At 37.1% G+C, this 25,849-nt stretch overlaps 1 protein-coding gene across 1 annotated transcript in view; it reads right to left on the bottom strand.

Moving 5' to 3' along the window:
* LOC122350082 (chemokine-like protein TAFA-5) overlaps positions 1-23,827 on the bottom strand; it is a 32,076-nt gene extending 8,249 nt beyond the window's left edge. The window contains exons 1-3 of the mRNA XM_043246277.1: positions 23,782-23,827; positions 17,274-17,423; positions 9,634-9,761 (exon numbers count right to left, since the gene is read on the bottom strand). Of these exons, the coding sequence (XP_043102212.1) occupies positions 9,634-9,761; positions 17,274-17,423; positions 23,782-23,812 (309 nt within the window). The 5' untranslated portion in view covers positions 23,813-23,827. The remainder of the gene's footprint in view (positions 1-9,633; positions 9,762-17,273; positions 17,424-23,781) is intronic.
* Between the last annotated feature and the right edge of the window lie 2,022 nt (positions 23,828-25,849).

Genomic DNA, 25,849 nt, shown 5'->3' with positions numbered 1-25,849 from the left:
CTATTTCCACGGTAACAGCAGGCACGGCTACAATTAAAAGCGGAATGCGCCCTTTTTGCAGGAGGCAACGAGGGCCGTTTCTCCGACTGGCCTTGGCTGGATTTTGAATTTAAGGATTGATTAATCTCCTCCAGTGGCTGTGAGAGGAGCAATTAAGGCAATTATAAATCACTGGCAAACTGCAGGGATGAACCTGATGGGTAATATAGCGTATATTGATGGAGTAGCCTTTGAAAATGACTGCTAAACGCGAGTCAGCGAATAGTTAGAGACATTTCTCAGGCTTTATCAAGAATTTCAATAAAATTAATATAAAAAAGAATTCCTAGATTCCTGGTGCGATATGCGCCTTTCAAGCCACCGGTGGAGTCCAGGTCACAGTGGAGTGAGAGTGTTTCTCTGGCTTTCATGTGCTTTTTCTTTTGTTCTCCGCTCGATGCAGGGCTCCCATGACAAAGAGTGCTAATACAATGAATAAAGAAATTTATAAATGAACAGATTCGTCTACACGCATGAGCCGTAAAGAGTCTTTAAAGAAAAGAAAATCTAGAATCCCATCGCAGCCGCATACGTTCATCTCTTGGTATTCGAATTCTATGAAATAACTCTCAATCACTACAAATGCATTATTGAAAGCACCTTCTTTGGAAGATGTTTCGAATCAATTTTTCATCCTGTTGGTTATCCTGTAGCAGAAGAGTCTCTAGTCACGGTATGCTAATACGTCTTCAAAAAAAAAAAAATCCAAAACGGTAGCGGGGGCCTCAAAGAAGAAGGACAATATGAGACATCCTCTGATCGTGGCCTGATAGACCCGCAGCAAACATCTCCCAAATATTCCTCAGGGAAATGTGAAGCGCTGCATGTGGGATGCAAAAACGATAGTTCAAAGAAACCCTGGCAATCCTTCAGATGGAAAATGGCCTAAACGTGGTCTAAGTGACGGGCGGCTGGCTGAGAGGGGCTTCTAACGCGAAAGAGAGGAGGCCAAAACATAAAAGAATCATTTCAAGAGGAGAGCGGCGGAGGAGGAGAGTTTTATGAAATCAAGAAACCATGCGTGTTAAGAAAACTCAAAGAACAGGATGCGTGTTTAATTCACTCAAACCTTAACAAGGCAATCTGTATCTGTCGACCAGTTAAACGAACAGAAATGGCACATTTAGATGTAATTGCCAGTGTTGTGCTGCGCTCATTCTCTACTACGGAAATAAACGGAAACATTTTGATATTGATTAGAGGCAGCTTTGATAAGGCAATTACTCGTAACGATCTCTTGAGCACCAAATACATAATTTAAACGCATGGATGTGTTTGGGGTTTTTCAATCAAACCTGTGTTTTGACATCACAGATGTACGCTTTTTGTCCTGATATATCAAGTTCGCACTTGGTATTGGCCAAGTTCGTAGGATTTATTTGATTTAATTAATACCTTGACAAGAATTTAAATATTTTTATTAAGCAAAAATGTATATATTTAGGGCTTGTGTTTGATATTCAAAGTATTTTATCAATGATAATCCAAATACATTGCATTACCTCTCCAACATTTGCAGATAAACAAATGAAAAAAAAATCGAGAAGTGGCTTTCTATATGATGCTAAAGGCTAAAGCACTTCTAATATACAGTAAAATATCATTTGTTCTTGTAAAAATGTATAAATATAATCATCATCATTTTAAGACTTAATTAAAGTCATCCCATGCAAGTTTTAGAATAAATGAATAGAAAAAGTATAGTCTCTCATCAGACTGAATTGTAAAACTCTTTTTCCGTGACTTTTTGAAGTGTTGTTTGAGGTTAGTCGACAAAAAAAACATGAGCTTTCGGTTAATTATTCAGTGATTATGCACAACTGAACAGGTGCAAAACTAAAACAACAATAACAAAAATAAAATTAGCCTTTCATCACAAGGGCGAATGCAAAACAATCACGCTAACAATAAAAAAATTGATTTGTGAATATAATTATATCACAAGAAGCAAAACTGTATCAATGCTAGGCTTTATAAAATCACAGCCTGCAAACGACAGATAACAAGTTAGATAGATTTCCTAGCATCACTCCGCCGAGAGTAAGGGTGTTTTCTTTTTTGCTAACACCTTGCCACTTCAATTACAAAAAACACCCCACGCTGGCACTCCACTAATGTATTTCTCTCAATTATGAATAAAGGCACACACCGCTGTGTCACACAGGCCCCTTTGAGGACCCACGGAGCTGAATTTGGATGCCCTCCTCCCCACGGATGAGGCGAAGCGGAATAAAATCAGGCAACCCGCTGCGCCACGCGCTCCGCTCCACAAATGTATTCAATAAAAAGAAGAGGGGAGAGGTTGAAAAGGGTACAGACTCTCAAAGATTGCCAATTCTCCAGTGTGTCAGATATTTAGTGGCCTCTAACAGTGCAGGCGTGAGCAACGGAGGCGGACGGAGCGAAAGCGAGCAGGCGGAGCGGAGGAGACGGCTCGTGGATGAGACGCCGTGTTTGCTCTGACCCTGTCGCAGCCGATCTCACCGAGACGGCCCCTTCCCAAGATACAACGGCTGGCTGAAAACAATCGCCTCGTTCCTCCGCACCGCTCCATCGCCCGTTCCCTCCCTCAATACGTCTCCTTCATCCTGTCTCTGGGTAATGATGACTGTGCAGTGACAATGCTATTACCCACAAGAAACCGAAGAGAGGTAGAGATTAAGACAGAGAGAGAGACGCGCCGTCAAAAAGGAGGAAGAAAAAACGAAAGGGGAATTCACTTTCTTTTTGGTGTTTGACTAAAATGTATATTCCTTTCAATATAATTTGTATAGCTTACAATAATACAATTTGTTTCAAAGTAGCATTACAGAAACTAGAAAAATAAAGAAGATGAAAGAACAGGAAAATAATGCCTCAGTGAACACGCCTAAGGCAACGGCAGTGAGAAAAAACTTTCTAGATTGAGGGTTCACGATATATATACCAGCTAGGGATTTTGCAGAAAAAACAATTTTAAGAAACCGTGTGATTTTGGCGAGGGTTTTACTCTTTAATTCTACGTTTGTACATCAGGGTCGCATTGAAGACTGAATTGGGAATGTCTTTTAAATTCCAGCTAAATTTGAATTGAATTTAAATTGAATTGAACGCATTAGGAATTTCAGTAGTAGATTAAAATAAACTCAAAGAAATTCAAAACTTGTTGGACTGAAAAAGCATTTTTGGAATGTAAAAAAAAGTTTGTGAAGGTTTAAAGGCCTTGCAAACAGAATGATGAAACAATAGACAGAAGGACAGGCAGAAAATAGAATCATAAAATGAATACAGATGAAATAGATGAAAATAGCAGTTTGGTTTAAAAATATGCATGAGAAAGATATTTAGATCAAACACTATTTCGTTCTTGCTGTACTAAAATGCATGCATTGGAAATCTGAAAATTCTGTCATGTTAATTTTTTCTCAAATCATTCCAAAACCTGTCTGACCAGCGTTCGTTTTTCTATGAAGCCCAAAAGAATATTTTGAGAAATGCGCTTTTCCGCTTCATTCTGTGGTAGTCAACGGTGACTGGTTGGTAGCCGACATTCTTCAAAATATCTTCTTTACAGACACGAGGGCGAGCAAACGCTGACAGATGTTTTTAACCCTTAATAAAGTAAACAGGTTTTAATTGCATGTTATCTTTAACCAAATCCACTCTCATGCAGAGAAGCTAAATAAAAGCTGACAGAGAAAACCACACGTCGAGAAAACATCCGCCGAGGCCTCTAATGACTCTTCCTTGGGAACTTCCTGGTTCCTGCAAGAACATTATGTTTCGGAGGCACTATAAATGACATGACAGCATGACTCAGTGGTTTGTAACTGGACAGAGTTCACAAGCGGCCCACCCACTCTCAATCCCTTCTCCCCAGCTTCGCTAAATATTCGCACTCTGGTTCTCTTTGTTTCCTATTCATATCCATCTCCGTGAATATCTCCACAGCGCATGACATGCCAAAGCAGTGGGCTCTCGAGACTATGGCAAATTTGAACCTTTCAGCAGTTCACTAGTGAAGACAAATGGCCAGCGTGTTTAGGGGCCCTCGTGAGTGATCTGTATTAATGCCTGGCAGGGATTCAGCGTGCTGCATATGCTAACTCCATTAGCGGGTCAGAACCTGGCTCTGTCTGAATCCCCTGCACGCTGGGAGGGCTGAATGTAGGAAAGTTGCAGGTGCGAAGCATGTGAACGCACATATAAAAGACATAAACGCACTCATTTGCACACGTTTTTTGACCCAAGCCTGAGAAACACTGCACTCTGCTTCCTGCTCCGTCTGTTGCTGTGGTTCTGCCACTCCATGATGCATTTGCTGCTTAGTATTCATCTTTGCATGAATACGGCAATTCTGTTACACAAACGCAAAGCAATGTTTTATAAATTGCAACATGCACAGATTCGGTCCCAATGCAATCTGCGACGCGCGGGCATATGTTGACTGGATTTATGAGGGGTCGCAATTTGAAAGTTTAGAATGTCTGCCAACAGAAGAATCATAAAATGCTTGAAATAGTTAATTCTGATTGGTCAATCGCGACAAAATGGGTTTGAATTCAAAATAAGCTTCTGACAAGAAATAAAAAAAACTGTTGCCAAAAAAAAAAATATTGAAATATATAATATAATAGCTGTTTTACCAGTTTGACTTTTTGGAAAGCTATGAAATAGACTTGTATTTTAGCTGCACAGCTGCCATTGAGATGAATGGCAATGCTAATGGATAGCTTTCTCCAGATATTACAAGCAACCAATTTCCTACAGAGCTGTGCTAGTTTCATTTTTTTCAAACCACTTTGTGGCCTTTTTCTTCTCACATGATAAAATAATAAAACTCAAATCAATATTTCATGTCCCCTTATTTATTTATTTGGCAGGCATGTAATGAGTGAAATAATCTACAGTCAGTTGGTCTTCAGCACAAAATAAACCCATTTATGGTGATACAAGACCTCTTGACAATGACCTGAAAACATTATTGAAGATTGGTTTGTGTATTTTGTGAGTCAATCTTCTGCGCATCTCATCTTCATCACTAACTGTGCCTGTTATATAAAATAGTTTGCATATGTGTTTTAATTTTAAGAATATCAGGACCTTATTACTAACATAGTTAATCATGCTTAAGGAAAAACACCTCAAATTTAGGTCCGAATATCGCAAATAATAGGACATTTGGTGCTGTTGCTGATATCTGATACAGCATAAAAAATAAGATGACAAGTTATAGTGTAAATCAATGAGATTTTATAACTGTTTAGAGTAGCAGAAACTCTGTATTATGTTTTATTGCCCTATGAAACACACAATACAATAACGATTGAGGAGGGTGGGGGACTGATGTATAATTTTTGATACATTTTAACATTATTTCTAAATGCTAAAAGATAATGCATGCATAATCAAGTCAACCTAGGTTGCTTTTACTAAAAATCAATAGTTTTTCTGGCATTTATTTGCTAAAAAACATTCTAGATTTTATAGCAAACGTGTTACGTGTTTAGAATGATAGGAAAAGGTCTTTTACTTACTAAAAGAGCACAATCAATCAGCTGACAGGAGATATGATTGTGTACAAGAGGTTTTCAGCTAAGATTTTATTCTTTGGAGGCATGCATCAAATATGATACTGTAGGCTTTATAGGGTTAAAAAATATTATGAATATATCAGCAATACACTGACTGCCCCGCTTTCTAGATCACCATCAGCCATTGAAAAACCCATATAGGTCAGCAACTGCAACTAAATTTCCTCTTTCACTGTTTTGTTAGGAAGCACAACCCTTTTATTCCACATCTTCTGATTTATGAACCATCTCCTTCACTTGGCAATCATACAATCTACCTAATTTCCTGCTAGACCTCACAATAACGGCCATAACACTTTTCCAGGAGCATATCTATATCCTTCTCCACCTAAGAATAGCTGTCACAAATCTGGCGAAAACTGCCTCTGCTGACACTGTAACACAGTAGCATTCAGTCCACCGTAAAAAAGGTTCATTTTGAAAGGATACACATGCTCTCTCTCACGCACACGTACATCCTAAATGCAATCACAAGCAAATGGACACTTATCCATAATCATGCACAGAAGTAAACATCTGCACATACACACAGACACATTTCAACTCAATACACACTCATATAAGTAAACAACTCCCATGCAAACTCTCCGCTGTCAGACTAGATTATATGGTGCAGGAAACAGGGGCATGAAATCTGCGGCAGCTGCCCCAGGCTGAGAGACACAAGGCTGCGGGCACAGACACACACACACACACACACACACACACACACACACAGATTAGACGCACACATGCCTACACAACCACACACACTTAGTGAGCAGACAGACATACACGCAAGAAGGATGGTAAGAAAAGGGGGGGTAAATTCCATTGGAAAGTGAGCATCACTATAGCTGACTCATTTTCAAGGGCAAAACACTTCAAGTACTGTATGTCTTGTAAGTGGATATCGAACCAAAAAACGTATGGCATACATCACTGCCACTCATTATGAATGAAACGTTACCTTGATAAAATACAGCAATAAGGATACTTGTAGATGTTAAGATTGCTCTGGCAGAACTAACTTTTGTGTGAAATATTTCCTCTTCATTTAGTGCTTGATAAAAACATAAAATATGAACACGCAAAGGAAAGAGTATCTCCCATATAGGCCTTGAGTCGAATAATACATCCTCTATCCATAAAATTGCTGGTGAAAAAGACATCTTATCTAAATCTGTAGAGAAATATGCATGGTCCAAAATAGTTCTAAACAAATATGTTGGTGGATTTTGATGCAAAAGGGCAACAAAAATGGGATGGATTTTTTTCTGTGAGAGCATTGTTATGGCTTCGTATTCTGGCTGTTAAAATAGTCAGATTTATTACAAACACTTTTTAGACTCTCATGCTGGTGGCACCCATTCACTGCAGCGGATCCATTGGTGAGCAAGTAATATAATACTACATTTCTTCAAATGTATTCTCATAAAGAGACATCTACATCTTGGACGGCCTGATGGTAAGTATATTTCAGCTATATATATATATATATATATATATATATATATATATATATATATATATATATATATATGTGTGTATTTATTTTTGTGAACTATTCCTTTAAAACTAATTGCTTACTTTAGGATCATGGGATTATAAAGAACAAAACGACTCTCTTTGCATGTATGCTTCTTTAACATGGAAGGGCCCACTAAGAGTGTCTTTTCTATACAGTGCCCTCCAAATGTGCAAGATGCAAATTGGAAGTTGCCCAGAGAAACAGATAAGACCGAATGAAGATACCTGAGAAAAACATATAAAGATAACCTTAAAAGTCAACTCGAAATGGCATTTGCAACCCATTTTATGTGATAAAAAGCAAAAACCTTCTACAGAACATTTTTTTGAGAGGATTATGTTTTTACGTATTTAGGATTAGTATTTAGTTTATTTTTCATTCATACATTTTTTTATATATATACACTAATATACACTAAAGAATGCTGTCTAGCCATCTAGTTATTTTATTATTATTTTATTTTGCAAAAATGATGTGCACTGATGAATCATGCACAATAAAAGCGAACAGGGTCAATTGTATAGTTATATTGACTTTAAATGAACACGAAAAAGCAAAGGCATGCATGCGAACATTGCAAATTAAGTCATAAATATGCACAAAGCCATGAACACCCAAGCCCTCTGTAACACATGAATGATTTCAGCTACTCTGGCTGAATGGCATAACCTCTCTAACCCCAACGGAGCCACACTCGTTTAATATGCAGCCTTGTTTCCTCTATATCACTTTTTTCTTTCAAAAACACCCTCTAATTCAGCATAATTGCTCCTTGTCATTTTGTGCAAAGCAACTCAAAAAAACAGAATGACTCAAGACATTATGGGGCAGGAGCCTGCAGGGTCAGCATGGCCCAAACACCCCCTGAGCTCAGCACTTATGCCTGTGATGCAGCAACGCATTACAAACAAAGGATCGCATCAGAGCTCAAAAATCTCTTGTACAGCCGCTCACACAAGCAGCGGCCTGTCAGGGTGAAATTTTCATCCTCTACACTTTTCTGACACTGCACTACAATTTGGATCTAAATTCAAGGTCTAATTTATGCCGGGTGCACAAAACAAAACTGCAAAGAATGGCTCAACTGATCTTATTATGAAATACTTGGTAATACTGTTTAGGCATTGGTTAATTTCAATAAACATGACGGTCGAAGCGTTTGGGATCGGTTAGACTTTTTAATGCTCTAGCAGACCAAAGTTGCATTTATCTGAAAATCATTTTATCAAAAATACAGTAAAACACTACTGTTGGTAAATATTATTACAATTGTTTTTCTATCTGCATATATTTTAAAACGTCATTTATTAAAATGTAAATCATTCCTGTGATGCAAAGATGAATTTTCAGCATCACTACTCCGGCCTTCAGTGTCACATGATCCTTCAGAAATAATTTGCTGATTTGCTGCTCAAGAAACATTTCTAATTTTTATCAACAGTTGATCCGTTTAATATTTTTTTTGAAAACCACGAGTCTTCAGGATTCAGTGACAAATGGAGCTTTCAAAAGAACAGCATTTATTTCAAAGGGAATAAAATGTGCTGTAACAAAGTAAAAAATTTCAGTGTGGAAACTTTGTTTTAGATAATTCATGAAAAATATACCACAAAGTCTTCAGCTCTAAAAATAGTAATAATGGGATAAAAAAAAATAAAAAAATACAACAAGGCGTTATAAAAGCTACTGTTTGACCAAGACAGAATCTTATTTGCAAAACAGCAAACGATTTTATTTGATATTCTAACTAAGTCTAAACAGAAGTCATATTCTGTTGTACTAAAAGTAAAATACCTAAACAACGATGAGTGGAGTTAGTAGAAAACAACTAGTGCCATAAAGTATTTATTACTTTTAAGTACACTGCTCCGTGGAATACTTAATTCTGATTGGTCAATCGCTGCACTCTTCCATTAAATATTTTACCATAAGAACCATTAAACTATAATTGACTCTTGTCTCGGGCAACCAATTGGCTGTGCTAGTTTTATGTCTCTCACATCACTCTGAGGTGTCTTTCTTCTCACATAATATAATAATTACAACTCAAATGTCCATTTACATAAAATACCTACAGTCAGATAGTAATGATCACAAAGTAAACACGTTCAGGGTGATTTAAGACCCCTACATGTCGCCTTTGCGGTCCTGATCACCCGTCAGGGTTTATTTTCGCAATAATGATAGACTGACTCTACATTAACCCTTGCATAATAACTTTCATTAATGCATAATGAGCAAACATTACATACTGCCAAACAGATCAGCTGCTGATGCACAATACATTAAAATAGAAATATATATGAATATTTAAAATCTCTAATTAAGTTTCTACAGTATATATACACGCATGGTCATTAACTAATGATCCGTTAAGCATTATATAAAGAATAATGTTGGTTAATCTAAGTCATTAGAACGTGAGATGAAAGACAGGTGGTGTGAGTGATGCAACATTGCGTCAACTAAGTGAATAAAGGAAATGTTACAGATATTTAGGACATGTCTCACCGTGACGGTTTTAATGCGGCCGCCTCCTTTGGTGCAGGTCCATCCGGAGCGATTGAAGAGCAGTCCGCAGATTTCACCCTCTGAACACGGGGACATCTCACACCACTGCTTGCTTTTCACTATCCGGGCTACAAAAAACATGAAATAAAACTCAGTTCAGTTCAATATTGATGGAGAATATGTATAATTATACACAAGGGCTACATTTACGTAACCATTTAAAGCCTTAGGTGTTCATTAAAGACTCAAATATTTACTTTTTTTTTTTTCTTTCAGAAAACATGTAAAAAATATGTTTTCTTTAAATATCCTTGATAATGCCACAAAGTATGAGAGATTTTAGAAAATGTGTAATATTTTAGGGCAAATTTGCGTTACTATTTAAACCGGCATAATATGCTTAAATGCTTAAAACTGCTTCTTCAAAAAGGCTCCTTTTAAATATTGCATTTTATTTTATTTTTTATAAAATAGTTTGTTTAGGTATTCTTGGCAATATCACAGTGTTCAATACTAAAAAACAAAACAGTGTTGATTAATTTGATAACTTACATAACTATTCATAACAGGTTATTCAAAAGGTACAAATTATATATGTGTATATATATATATATATATATATATATGTTCTTTTTATATATTCTTTTTAAAAAGGGTACAAATAAGAGGATTACATGCAAAATGATCATTTGTATATAACATCTGTCATATTACCCTTTCTTTCTTTTAATGGATTTTTATTTAATATTTGTTACTACAAACCTTTGAGATTCAACAGGCATCACAAAAAACCACCCAACCTTTATATTCCACATAAAATATGGATTTGTGTATGAAAGTGGATTTGAGATTATGGCAAAGTCATGCATGTTTCAGTAAGCAGCCTGCAGGCCTTGATTCACTGCACACTTCATTATCTTCACGTCGTAGAACCGAAACCATCAAACAACTCAAAGAGAGCTACATCAGACATGTGTATGCACTGAGGCTCTCGCTTTCAGTTCTCTTGTTTGCTCAGAAGATCCATGTAAAATTCCATAAACCCCTGCTGTTCCTGTGCTTCAGATGCAGATCAACCAGCATTCAGAGGGTGATGAGAACAAAACAGGTCAAAGAGGATGTGGAGCATCAGACATTCAGAGGATGGTTGCTTCTCGTCTGCACACCAGGAAAGAAAAATAACAAATGAAATCCCTTGAATAACTCAACTGTTTCTCCGAGACAACAATGAGATCAAATGGAGACCAGATTTGTGCTTCTCAAATGTTTCTACTGAAAAAAAATTCCCTCATTATCTCACAAATATCTAGGGATTCAGAGAGGATTTCAAGCTCCTTGACAGAATACCAAGGTCAATATGAACTCAAACATTTCCAATTTTGCTTCTATTTTTATTTCTTCAAAGGAATGTCATGAGAACCTCAACTACTTAAAGCAAGTTAATATTTAAAGTAATAGTTAATTGCAAAAAATAAATAAAAAAATAGCTTAAAATGTAGTCACCCTCAGGCCATCCCAGATGTAGATAAGTTTGTTTCTTTATCAGAACAGATTTGGAAAAGTTTAACATTGCATGAGTTGCTCACCAATGGATTCTCTGCAGTGAATGGGTGCCGTCAAAATGAGAGTCCAAACAGCTGATTAAAACGTCACGAACAGTAATCCACAACACTCCAGTCCATCAATTAACAGCTTGTGAAGAGAAAATGTGCATGTTTGTAAGAAACAAATCCAGCATTAAGATGTTCTTAACGTTAAACAGTCGCTTCTGGTTAAGATACGAGTCTATAATCCATAAAAACGTCCTCCTGTTGCTCTGTCTCATTAGAATCCACCAACATATTTGTTAGAATAGTTCTGAACTGTTTTTGCTTTTAAATCTGTGCATATTTCTCTCTTGATTCGGGCAAGATTCACTGCAGAAAGCAATATCAACTCAACTACATCTTGGATGGCCTGAGGGTGCGTAAATTTCCAGCAAATGTTCATTTTTGCATGAACTACTCCTTTTAAACGAAACGTAACTGAACATGGATGTGCACAGAATACATTTCCAGGATTTAGATTATCCTTAAATTCTACAAAATCCTCAATTTCATTAATATAGCATGCCTGTGAGGCCTCAGTTCCTTGATTACTCAGTCCATGCAATTTTCTGCGCACAAAGGCTCGGCTTCCTTTTCGAAATTTCCTGTCACCAGACGCTTAAGATATGTTTACAACCATTTTCTTGATCTGAAACACAGCAGGTCTTTCATGGCAGTCCTTATGAATATTGCGTGTGATAACGTTATCAAAGCTCCATCCCTAAATTTATCAAAGTAAAGTGCCGCGGCTGAAATGAAGGATTATGCCTTTAAACCGACGCGGAGGAAAAGCTGTGGACGGCCGAGCCAGCTCTACAGATCTCATCCAAGTCCTCTCGTCCCCAGGGGGCCTAAAACAATCAAATCCATCCCACATCACATAAACAAGCCTCCCTCTGAGGGACAGTATTCAAAAGCACAAATACAACTGGGCCACGAAGAAAGAAAACAAAGAGCGCTAAAGAAAATCAATGAGCTTAAATGAAGCTGGAATGCTTCAGCAAGGTATTTAGCGCGCAGTCGGTCAGGGTGTCTGAGCTGCAATGCTTCATGCTGAGGAATGCTATATTGAGGCAACGGTTGTGATTACACACTCCAGTTGGAATCTAGTTGAAAGAAGTACTGAGGTGTGTGGAGTAGTTTTAACATCTGTGAGAAATATCTGCTGAGAGCACGCAGAGCACCTGAGCACTAGGCATGAAATCTTGGCCCAACATGTGAAACATGTCAAATGAAAAACACCTTACTGCTATTGTACCGGATCCGTGTAACAAGGTGAAACTTTGAACTATACTACTCATACTATTATTAGTAGTGACTTCAAGTGAACTTTTAAACCAGTTTCATACTAGTACTGTATACCGATAAGGAACTGAGTTAGAACGCATACCTCAATGAACCAATTACACTAGGACTAGTACTGACTTTTCATCGCAAATAAAGTATAACATTACTATAATATTCAGACTTTAATCTACGCATACTACAAATAATAGGCTCCGGATTCCTAGACAGGGTTTAGCCTTAGCCATGATTAGGCCAGAGTTTAATTAGGACATTTAAGTAATTTTTTATAAACATGCCTTAGATAAAAGCATTACTTTTGTGCATCTTAAGACAAAACAAAGGCAATGGCATGTTTCAATTTCAGTCTGTGCAAATTTCTTTCAGTTGAAACAACTCAAATTTACATTGTAGTCTAGGACTAGGTTTAAGCCTTGTAGGTGAAACTGGGTGATAGTGTATTTAAAATATAGTCTTTCTGACTTTTACCACTCATACTAGTACTAACTAATACACATATTAATACTGGAACTACAAATGCAAGTGCAAGTTCTGAATGAAAACTAGTACTCATGCTAAGATCTAGCATGATCTAGATCTATATCTACATAATTTGAAGTTAACCTATGCTTATTCCTCCCATTACTGATTCTGACTTTGAACTAGAACTTATTCATTCACCTACTATCCCCAGTACATAACTTTTAATATTCATACTTTATACTTTAGTATTAATACTTCTGATACTCATACCAGTACTGATTGGGACTAGTATCCAAACTAGCTACTAGGTACTATAATAACTTGACTTGAACTGCCACTCATACTAGTATTGGATTTGCAAGCTCTGAATTTAAACTACTACTCACACTAGTGCTATCTACACTAGTGCTTATTCTAGTACTAGTCCTGACTTTAGTAGTATTACTGACTATTTATTATTTCTTAGTGAAGCATATTTAATTGCAAAAGCATGAGGGACATGTTAACTAACCAGGTGACTAATCTTAACTGGAAACCCTAAAGCATTTTTAAAATTTTGATAGGTTTAGCTTGAAGTGTAGAACGTTCAAAAACAAAAAGTGGTCAGGTCCCTAATTAAAGCACCACCACTAATTAATTAATTTAGCACCACTTAATAAATAATTGAGTACTAAATCAACTCAATTTCTAGTTTCAGTTTTTTGGTAAATAAACGTGTACATTTCAGTTTAGGTTTTTCGAAAAATCCAATAGACTAGCACTAAAAGTGACTTTGAATTAATACACACACATACATATATCGACCAGAATATTTCGAGAGCTGGTTTTCCTCAGTAATTTCCGGTTACTTCCCTTTTCATCTCATCCTAAAATACCTCGTATAAACAAAACAAAAAAAGGTGCTGATCTGCTGCTGACTTTAAAGGTCTGATCTAAAAACAAGCCTTTAATGTAAAATAAGAATATAGCCTTAATTATCATTAATGCATGTGAGATGCAAATACACACACGTCTCATTGGGTACGTTGAAGTGTTCTAACTAGGCCACACAGGGAGCAGAGACCGGCAGATTACAGCGCATACAGAGTTTAGCAGATATTTTCGTACCCTATTTGTTTCATGTGAAGCCTGATGAGGCTCCTGAGCCGCGCTCTCCGCTTTAGAGGCAGCCAGTGAACACATGGCCTCCTGGGAGCCGTGTGCCTCCGCTCCAAACTCACTGATCATTAACTGCTTGCAAATAGATAGAACAAGAATACTTTCTCTTTCAGGGTCACTGTATATGGGGCAGGCATATGCAAAATCCCCCCAGAAATACACACAAAAGCAGCGGAACGAGAATCAATATAAACACGCATGCGGCGGCCCACAAAACCGGATAATTTCCTGTTCCTCCTGCATGTGAAAAAGATACCACCCACTGACCAGTGCGTTTGTAAAGAGAGAATGAGTCCAGCTTCAAGTAAAATGAATCACACACACACACACACACACACCGTTTCCCTTGGTACCTCTGTTCTGCATCACGACTCAATTCGTCTCTCCGTGCGCATGCAACACCTGAGCCGGCTCCGTCCAGCACACCTAACACCGATTCAGACGTCTGCAGGGATCCGACCCACGCATACCCTCCCTCTTTCCCCCAGGACCCTTGACCATCTGCCCCCTGGACTCATCTGCCAGACACAGCCTCACCTGCAGACTGCCATCTGACCGAATAGAGCTCGACAGAGAGCGCACAGTTCAGGAAATACATTTCCATTCTTTTTCATGGTTTAAAAAAAGCTATTCGGCAACGATTTAGCGATGTGCAAAACTATAAATATTGGTGGGCTGCCTGAAAGACATGTTGACTAATCGGGCGACTAATCTTAACTGGGAACCCTGAAGCATTTTTAAAATTTGGGTAATTTTAGCTTGAAGTGTAGAACGTTAAAAACAAAAAGTGGTCAGGTCTCTAATCAAAGCACCACCACTAAAACATGAACGATAAATAAATAACAAATGAATATTTTGAATTGTCTATTCATCAGCTAAATGTTTTTAAAATCGATAATAAAAACATGTTCTTGAGCAGCAAATCAGCATTTTAGCATGATTAGTATGGTTTTTGAAAGATCTTGGGACAGTATATTGAAATAGAAAACCTGTTAAAATATTCCACAATGTAATTGTTTTGCTGTATTTGTGATGAATAAATACAGCATTGGTGAGTATAAGAGACTTTTAAAAACATAAAAATATCTTACCAATTCAAAAAACAAATTTAAATTTAATTTAATTAAAAAACTTTATCAGAAGCATGTGATTCTGGGGCACAAAAGAAGTCATATGTAGCTATTTTTGTCAACAATTTATTGTATGGGTCAAAATAATCTTTTTTTTAATGCCAAAAATCATTAGAGTATGAAGTAAAGATCATGTTCCATAGATATTTTGTAAATTTCCTACCATAAATATATAAAACTTTTTTAAATTAGTAATATTTAATGCTAATAATTTCGTTTATACAAATTTAAAGGTGATTTTCTTAATATTTGAATTTTTATACCCTCATATTGCAGATTTTGAATAGTTGTATCACGGCCAAATATTGTCCCATCATAACAAACCATACATCAATGGAACGTATGAAATGTACAAAAGCATATCTGAAGATTAACCTCAGAGCTTATGGCAGTTGTACCCTTAAATATTTATAAATTTACCTAAAAATCAATTTAGTCATGGAATTTGGGGTATTTTAAATGTCTAAATTCCTCTGTTCAGCTCTACAATGCAGCGCATATGTGAGGATTTAGAAAAGGTTGGATAGTAGGATACACACAGGGACGCAGGGAGCGAGTCCATCTGAATGGTTGAGTCACTGGATCACTTGATTTTTTCACTTGTTTCACTCAAGAAGCAGAACACTTTGTTGCACGGCGCTATTGTATAAAATGAATGGCAAATTTGTGTGCTATTATGTGCTGAAATTCAGAAAAGTTAATTGCTTGTGCAATGAATATAAAACAAAAAATGAATACATGATTTTTTTTTTTGTTTCATTGCTGGAATTATAAGGGCATTCTCACTGCATGCTTTTGGACTCAAGATTTTATAAGTCAAAGTTGGATAAAGTCAGCTCTCCTACCGTCTCTCAGTGCCTCACCGTCACACAGCATAATATGTCAGGGTTATGTATTTAAAATCTAATCAAGATAAAATCATACTTGCATGAACTTCAGATCAATTTTAGGAAAAAAAAACAGCAAAGAGTTTGGATGCGCTTATTAAACTTCTCAATGGCCAGTCCTACAACATATTTGTAACATATTTACAATTTTACAATTTCATGTGCATGACGAGTTTTACGTAACATTAATAATCCAAAGGGGATGGTGGTTTTACAGAGGGGATGCTTTTTGTTATTTTTTCGACCGGGGGGATGCCATCCCTCCGCACACCCCCCTCAGTTCAAGCCTTGGGCATATAGACTAAATGCTGATGGATGGATGGATCTTGTAATTTGTAGATTCTTTGAAACTTTAATCGTCTCTGTACAGCAGTCATGAGGTAGCCTGTAATTTTACAGCATGTGTGCTTGTTCACGCAACAGGTCCTTCTTTAATGGATCCACTACTAATGGAGCATGAAGGCAGCAGAGAAAGCCAATAAAAATCAATTTCCCACAGCTGTAATTATGGTACTCTCTTGGTTAATTACTCTGGTCTTGCCGTTACAAAGTGCTACTAATGTGTCGTTGAAGGGCTCAAGCTGTATAGCATTTACCAAAAAACACCATAGAGCTGGGAAAAAAACGAACTACACGACCCCAGCTGTCAGGAGAGTCGGGTTTATTTGCTACAGAAACAACGAATACCATCATATTCAGGTTTACAACCTAAGAAAGGCTGAAAGCCCATGAGATACTCCGCCACATCCGGCGCTCGGCAGAACAGACAGGCTCAAATATTCCTCCTAAACCGCAGTGACAGACACAATCCAAAGATTACATTCTTTTTTTCTTTCCCTTTTCACCGATCCTCATCCGTCCTCGACTTTGACACGGCACACACTGCAGAGAGGAACATTTCTTTACATGTAGCAAGTCTGACTATTGTGTTACATTGCGTGATACAAGACTTCGACACGAGACGAAAAAAACAATTCAATGCAAATTCAACAGTGAAGCTGAATGACATGACGTGGCTTGTTGCACGCTGTGAACGGATGTATGTGTGTGCACATCCACACAATGTGAGAACGTGTGTGTGTGTGTGTGTGTGTGTGTGGGATGCATCTCACCGTCCACGCATGCTGGCCGGGCCCGTGTGGTGCCAGCGATCTGTCCTCTCCGGCAGGCACAGCGGGCTGTCTGCCTGGCGATAGTGCGCTTGGGTTGACTGCTGTCTCTATTCAACATCACTATCTCACACGTGCCTACTGCCAACTGACCTGTGGAGGACACACACACATACATACATTTCAGAAAAAATAAAGATATCGGTAGTAAAATCTTGTTATAAAAACTTGAACAGGTTTAATATCTTTTAAAATGAGCCTATCTTTGAGTGCATTGTTATGTACCAGTCTGTGAGTCATTGCCAAAGCAATCACGGAGGGAAATAAACGTGGATGGCTTTCGATGAAATAGAACATTTAAAGGAACGGTTCACCCAAAAATGAACACTGATGTGTTTACTCAGTCTCGCGTCATTTCGTAACTTTCTATTTTTGGAATTTGTAAATCAATACAGTTAAAGTGAACTGTGGCTGTCAAGCTCCGAAATGGCACTATAAAGTGGTTCTACTATACTTTACAGTAGCTATTCAGGAGGAATATTTTATGAACGAGTCTTTGATTTTTTTAAAACATGAACTGAAGACTTACTGATTCAGCCTCACTGAAGTTTAACACTGAAAAACAGCTTCGGTGAGTTACTCAGAATTATCATACACCTGAAGGCCACTTTTATAGCGCTTTTAGTAGTTTTTTTTAAGTTTAAAAGCCCCAGTCATCATTCACTGTAATAGCATGGAAAGGAACATTAGGTCAAACAAGTCAGAAAGTACACAGAAGTCATATGGATTGTAAACAACATTTTACTTTTAAATAGATATCAAGCTCTAAACACCAGCATACTGGCATACATTTTCTCATTCATAAACAAAGTGAATTAAAACTTTCAGGCTCCAAATTACAATCACAAATGTACATAATTTGAGCTGTACACCATAAAGGTGGTAGATTTGAGTCAACGACTGTGTTTAGATCACCTTTGCTGTGCTTTTGGTCCTTTTGGGTTTTAAAAGCCCCAGTCACTATTCATTGTAATTGAATGGAAAAGAACAACCTGCACAATCAGTTCATAAGACACAAAGTCATCTGGATTGAAGACAAAATTTCTATTTTTTGGGTGCTCTTTTAAAAAGATATCTAGTCTAACAGCTCTGAATAACAACATATAATTTCCCATTTCCTGTACTATAAAGATCATGTAATAGCGCAATGAAAGTGAATGAGAACTGGGGTTGTCACTCTCGATATGATACGATGGAAGAAATTTTGACTGTGCATTACACAAAGCTATCATATATCAGAAGGCCACTGTTGGACTACACTTATAGTGCTTTTTGGTCTTTTTGAGGCTTGAAAGCCCCAGTCACCATTCGTTGTAATTGAATGGAAAAGAACAACCTGTACAGGTTGACAGAAAGTCATATGGATTGGGAACATTTTTGAGGGGTTCTTTCAAAATAGACATACAATCCAGCAGCTCTGAATAAAATCAGATTTTGAATTTGATGTCGATACTGTTGATCTGAAATGAACCGAAACAGGCAAGAATCGAGCATCATGGTGAGTTTTAACTAGTTGTCTCCTTTTAGTCCCTCGTCATATCTTTAAATAAAGATGGATACATGAGACCATTTAGGGCGCCAGTTAAATGGTAGCTTTTTGCTTCTGTAAAGGTGTTCATTGTTGTTCAAGCCTTTTACAAAGCAAAATCTCTTTCTTTATGTCCTTGAGACCACTTCCCTCAATGGTTTCTCTGACAGGCATAAATGCTTGGCTGAGTATTTTTGACACTTTTAGTATGCTGGCAAAGCTCGCAACTTCTATTCAAGTGACCAAAATGACCAGCAAGCTTTGTAGAAAAAGACGAAAGTGCAAAAAGTCTGGCTAGACATTAGCTGACTCATACATAATCATAATCATAATTCAAGTCAGTGAGACAAGTATTCCTTGTTCCTCCACTTCCTGTCTTCGCTCTTTCTTTGTGTTTGATCAAAAAAAGAAAAGTGGCCGGGTACAACTCTATGAATCCGCCTGTTTAAAATGGCAATAAAAGCAGATTTACAATATTAATTAATCTTGTGTGATACCATTGAAGGGCCAACAGAGATGTGATGAAAGGGGATTTTTATATGTGTAATAGAACTCGGGAACAGTGATGAATCACCACCGACTCGTGCTTTAAAATTCTCTTTCACAGGAAGCTCATCTCAAGGGCGCAATAATTCACTCCGATCAGACCGGACGGAGAGCCAATCAGATCTCACTCTCAAAAAATACCCTAAAAAGCAAAAGCCTAACTATTGTCTCCAAAATGCAGCGACACTGCAACTTTAATCAATGCTTGATGGAAGACAGTCCAAAAGAGTCTATTCACGCACAGCATTCTCTGTCTGTCAACGCGTCAGCCTTGATTCCAGCTTTAAGCTGCTACTGATTGCAGGGCTGAATGGCTTATTGCTATTCATCATATTTTATACTCGCAAAAAACAGCACTCCACTCTCGCGTTGCATTAGCACTTGACCCATTGAAATGCAAAGACAGCAGTGTGGAGCTGATGACCGCTACTGCTTGGTCAACAGTCGGCACAGGCTGAGCTGATTAAGACGGACGTGCGAACGCAAAGCTCCGACTCCCAACAGGACTACCAAAGGCTTTCACAGTCCATCGGCCTGGACAATTACTATTTCAAAACAACAGGTTAAAGTCAGCAAACCCGAGAAGACACATGCCTTTCAGAAAGAAGCCAGAGGAATTGAATACGATATACAGCTGACAGACAGTCAGTCCAGTTTAAACAGTGAAGAAGCTTGATTTAAAAAAAAACATGGCAAATACATGTATTTTTGTAGGGCTACTAATTAGCGTCTGCATTAATGAACTTAATGTTCATTCCATTCTCACTTCAAAATCTCACTTGGCACATGCAAGTTTCCTCTCGCAACAACACAATACGAAACATTACACACCAAGAGCAAAACTTACACGCAATTTCAGGCCACACGTGTCAGATGCAAAGTCTATTGAAATTGTTTTAACCTTGACGGCGATGGGGGCATCTTGTTGAGTGGAGATGAAAATCCCAGCAGACATCATTATTGTAAAGACTATGAAGAAGCGCTGAAGGTCACCTCTCTCTGTCTCTGCTCCCTCTCTCGCTCTGATCAGCCTTCTCCAAAATAGAGCCACAACCTCTTTCCATAAGTGCCCACATTAATCCTCCACAGCTCAGAATTTAGATAAGAGAATTAACCCCTCCTTCAGTCCTCTGATGCTTCTTTGGTTGCCCCTCTTTTATTCTGTTTCATTTCATTCTGAGATGTTTCTTCAACTACAGCACTTTTGTTTCTGTTGGAAAATAAATTCACACTTTACACACTTGCATGGGATAATTTGATTTGTCTGCTAACAGCATACTGAACATTTTGTTGCATAACTTGAGAAATTTAGAGCTTAACTGTAAATAAAGTGTTATATATATATATATATATATATATATATATATATATATATATATATATATATATATATATATATATAATATTGCATTTATTAATGCTCTTCACTGGTGCCGTTGTTCGCCTTGGCAACCAAGCACATTGACTTGAAATGAAGGGCTGCAATGGATGTCAATCATTATTTGTGTTAAAACTTTAATCAAAATATGAGATTAGTATAAGGAAATAATAAGAAATATGTGCAAAATGTGATCACTTATAATACATGTCACAGTGCAAAAAAAAATAAAATAAAGTACATAAATAAATAAAATACACTTTATAATTATTTGACTCTTAAAACTGTAATCATTTATATTTATATATGCTATATTAAGATTAAGATTAACAAATACTGGTCTGGGACAAATGAGAGTAAAAATAAAAGTTAAATATAACAAAATGAAAAATGCTAATTTGTCTGGGTCAAACAATAATATATAAAAACCTTCCAAGAAAGGAAGGAATGAATGAATGAAGTTAAACACTTTCCAAAACAGTGTGAACAAATATAAAAAAAAAAAATTAATTGTTTACTTGGCTCAATAGGTTTTAGATTAGGTTTAAATTATCATCATTTTAAAAATGTCATCATTTAGATTTTTATTTTTTTATTAGATTGAATTTCTTGGTCAGAAAATAAAACCCGTGAAGGCCTGTTACACACTTTCCAAAATATGTGACCTTCATTTAACAAACAGAAAAAAAAAAAAAAAAAAAAAAAACTTTAATTTGTTTTAATAAAAATTAACCCTGGGACATAAGAGTGCATGTGATTAAAGAAACGCTAAAAACAAATATTGCGATTACACGCACACACACACACACACATATAGAGAAACAGTTGTGTGCTGCTGGCCAGGCACATCAATGGCATGAAATACCAGCGTTCTGTCCATGTTTAACAGCCAGAGGATGAATGGGAAGGATGGAGATAAGCCCGGAAAACAGGATGGAAAAGAGAGAGAGAGAGAAAGAGATAGAGTCAGAGGGTTTGATGTGCCAAAAGCTTGACAGCCATTCCATCACCGGTTGTTAAGTTAATTGATATGACAGGAGGTTTTTCTGCCTGTTTAGTCCAGACACGACAGACCGTATCAAACGATAAGGATCTACATGCACCTGGGCACAGAGCAGCACGGAGACACCCTGCTGAAGCAGAGACCGGGTCACCAAACTCAGCTCTGCTCTTCTACAGACTCTACTTCTCGCCTCATGGAACTAGATTTAGGTCTGCGGTGTCATTTTCTGCCGAAAGTTGTAGGTACAACTGTGAGGAACACAAGGTTTAAAGCTAGTGCAGTTCAAAAACACCACCTCCTCTCCAAACACTGCACCACAGGATAGCTGACAGGAAGATGACACCTGTTTCTTTCTGGAGTTTGCAAAAAACAGATAAGAGTTAGACAAAGCACAGCAGACTCTCACTGGGTTTCAATCACTCGAATCAGCAGGAGTGCTAAAACTTTAACACATGATGGGAGTAAAGGATCAATCTCATACAACCAGTTTAAAACATGTTATATTTTATGCTAAATTCAAGAGAAGAAGAGTATAAAGGAATTTGCATTCAACAGAAGACCAAAGAGATTTCTAGCATTGCAAAATTTTTATGATAATAAAGCACATTTTATTACTAATTTTCATTACTGTGATGTTAAACAACAATTATTATTACTATTTTGCAATTTTATTCTTGATAGAACATTTTACTTTTGAGTGTTTGGTTAATTTTTTTGTGCTGTCACTGTGTTACAGTACAAAGAAAAATTATGTAATACAATATTGTATATTAAAACAATGGTATCGAGGCAGTACAACAAATACTACAATAAAGTATAAAACCATTGCCATTTAAATAATGCATTTTTTTATTTAATTTTTTAAATTTTATTTTACTGTTAATGTGAATTAAATAATGAATAATAGGAAGTAAAAAGAAAAAAAAATTAGCAATGAGAAAATAAAATGTGCTATATTATTATATCATGATAAGACTAAATAATATTAAATGATCAAGTCAAATCAAAAACATGTATTAATGTATTTCCACTCATGGAAAACTAAAGGAGATATTTTATAGCAGAAAGTAAAGCTGCTTTTTCTATACAGTGAAATCGAAGATTTTCAGAAAATAACTTAAACTTCAATCCATTCATCACAAAAAAAAAGCCACTGTATTTTACAGCACATTGTATCAGCAGTCATCTGGACCACTTTCATGATGTTTTATGGTGCTTTTTTCCCATCCTTTTCAGACCCTGATCCCAGTCCACTTTTATCACACGGAAGACAGTGGTTCACACAGTGTTAAACATCTCCTTTGATGCTCCACACGCACATAAAAAGAGAGTAAACGTGAGCATCCCTTTAAGTAAAATGTACTATTCTCTTTCTTTTGTGTTGAAATACGATGTTCTTGACAGGTATCGTGAGATTTACTCGAATACATCTTCAGTCCACAGACAGTCAAGCTAATCCTTTGTAACCGTACGAGTGGAAAGCTTGAGCTGCAGATGAAAAACTGCCCCTCTTTAGAGTTGGTCTTTGCTGTTAACAGTTATGTTCAGCAATAGAAACAACCATAACCTCATGCATTGTGTACTGAAGAGCTAATTAACCCACCTAACCCTCTAAGAACCTGTTTAAACATCTCTGTCATTTAGCATCAACCTCAAGTGGAATGAGGACGGCTATAACAAAAATTGACACAAGTTAGCAACAAGCCAGGGAACAAAGGTCGCAGACTTCATACAACATCTGACAACGGTAAAGGCAGACAGCAATTCTCAAGAGAGAAAGAGAGGAAGCAGTGAAGCTAAAATACTGCAGAACATCATATCATTCATCTTCATATATTAGACGCTCAAGAATTCCTCTCAGCTGAGAGACAGAAAGAGAAAAGGAACACAACGAACTAGAGCGGGGTGGCATTTGACATGAATTAAATTTATATTCACCTAACAGCGAAAAATGGTAAAAAAATGGGTGGCACAATGCTCCACAATTGAGTTTTACCTTGAAAAGCTTTTGAGTTTTGCATAAACATCCGTTCACTTCCACGGCTTCATTACCTACAGAGGCACAAGTGGTTTCTCGGCACTAAATTTATGACACGGCCATCATTAACATCTGGCATGCTGGGGCTAGTGGCCTTTGTTGAGGAAGAAATTGCATTTTGCAAAGTGTGCTGCTGGAAATGACATATCTGTCCTGCCCACCTACACAACATTATGACAATGGCATTTAGGAGAGTGCAAAAATAACCAGCGATTCATACACTGCGCTTCAGCCCAAGTAATCCCAGAGGACAAATTTATTGCTCAGAGGTTGCTCTGTTCACAGCTCGAAGGGAGAATTAATGGAGTTCTCTGTTATCTGATATCGAGGTATCAAAGCATCAGCTTTTGTCTCAGATGTTTCTTCTAAAGGGGTTCTGCACCCATTCAGATATGACCAATTAGAATGTCTGTTCAATTGGGAACTCAATTCCTGCACTTGAAGGAGGAATGCGAGCAGATAGGAAATGTGAAGAGGAATAAAAATGCATTGAAGCTTAAAGAAAAGTATCACTGCAATCATGGAAACAAAATACTATTGAGACACTGACTCTGGATAGAAGCTTTAAAATGTTTAGAAAAACAAACAAAACAAAAAAAATTATTAAAATGAAATAGCCACACGATTAAAATAAATACAAGAAAAATACAAATACAATAAAAATGGCATTTTTACAATAAAATGCATTCATACATTATTATATATATGTGTGTGTGTGTATATATATATATATATATATATATATATATACACTACTATACATATATTTTTTTATAACAATAAAAATACTAAAAAAATCAAAATGATAAAATGACAGAGCGATAGATAAAAATGCTAATAATAGAACAAACAGACTGATAGAATGATAGAACAACAGAATTGTGAATTTACAGCCAGATCACATTAGAAACATTTTTATAAAAGGTATGTTATAGGAAATAAGAATAAGCAAATAACAATTTAATTAATTTAGCGATGAGAATCTGTTTCTAAGAATAAAATAAAATACAAATAAAACAAAAATAATTAACTACTTGAGATTAAAAGAAAAATAGAATGAAATGAGAAATGTAAAAAGTATATATTATACATACAAATACAATAAAACGATAAGAAACGATAGATAGAAGCGATAAATAGATAGAGCAGATAGATAGATAGATAGATAGATGAATGGGTAGATAGATAGATAGATAGATAGATAGATAGTGTTCGCAGCTAGCACTGATGAGGATCTGTTGCAGGAAACTTAAAGAAACAAGACTATTAGAGTCTACAGGATGTGCTGGAACTTCTGCTGCATTATAGTAGAATCATCTCTTCCACCCACTGATACCCGAGCTCAACGGTGGAAGCGAAGGTGTCGGCGGTGGCAAGATGAGTCCACAGAGGAACTCTGACATTTCCAAATGTATTGTTAAATATAAACTGGCAGGCGATCTTTGGTGACAGCTCATCCATCTATCTGTTCTGTGCGGTACACACAGCCAAGCACTTTGATTTCCTGTCTGCCATGACGAATGGCGGCCTTTGTGGAGCTGTCAGGGCGGGATTCACAACCACTCAGTTGCGACCACATTTCTCTGTTACCGAACCCCCAAAGGGCCTGACAGACCAAGTGCATTTGCAGGTAATGGGCCTGTCTTAAAAGAGCACACAGAAGCCTTTTATTTCATCACTCTCCCGCACTGTGAAATCCATTTACGACCAAGCCAAACACACTCCATCTGTCTCTCAGCTACAGACAGTGTTCACTCAATATGAATTATTCTCATCTGTAGTGAAGTTTTTGGATACCAGTCAGAGAACAACATCTACTACGCAAATCATGCCATCTTAAATCATAGCTGGTGGTTGTCAAAGGTGGTCAGAAAAATTCACCACGCCAAGAATCAGCCAGATGGGTTCACACTTCGAGAAAAGGCTTCGTGAAACTGCCCGATGAGGTTAAGCTCGCTCTGTCCACGTGTTGATGCATTTCCCGTCGTCAAACTACATGTTTAGATGGACTTATCACAAAATAGCC

Source organism: Puntigrus tetrazona, chromosome 8, assembly GCF_018831695.1.
Source record: "Puntigrus tetrazona isolate hp1 chromosome 8, ASM1883169v1, whole genome shotgun sequence".
Lineage (NCBI taxonomy): Eukaryota > Metazoa > Chordata > Actinopteri > Cypriniformes > Cyprinidae > Puntigrus > Puntigrus tetrazona.
Note: the sequence above shows the minus strand (reverse complement) of the source record. Positions and strands in the feature narration are given on the sequence as shown.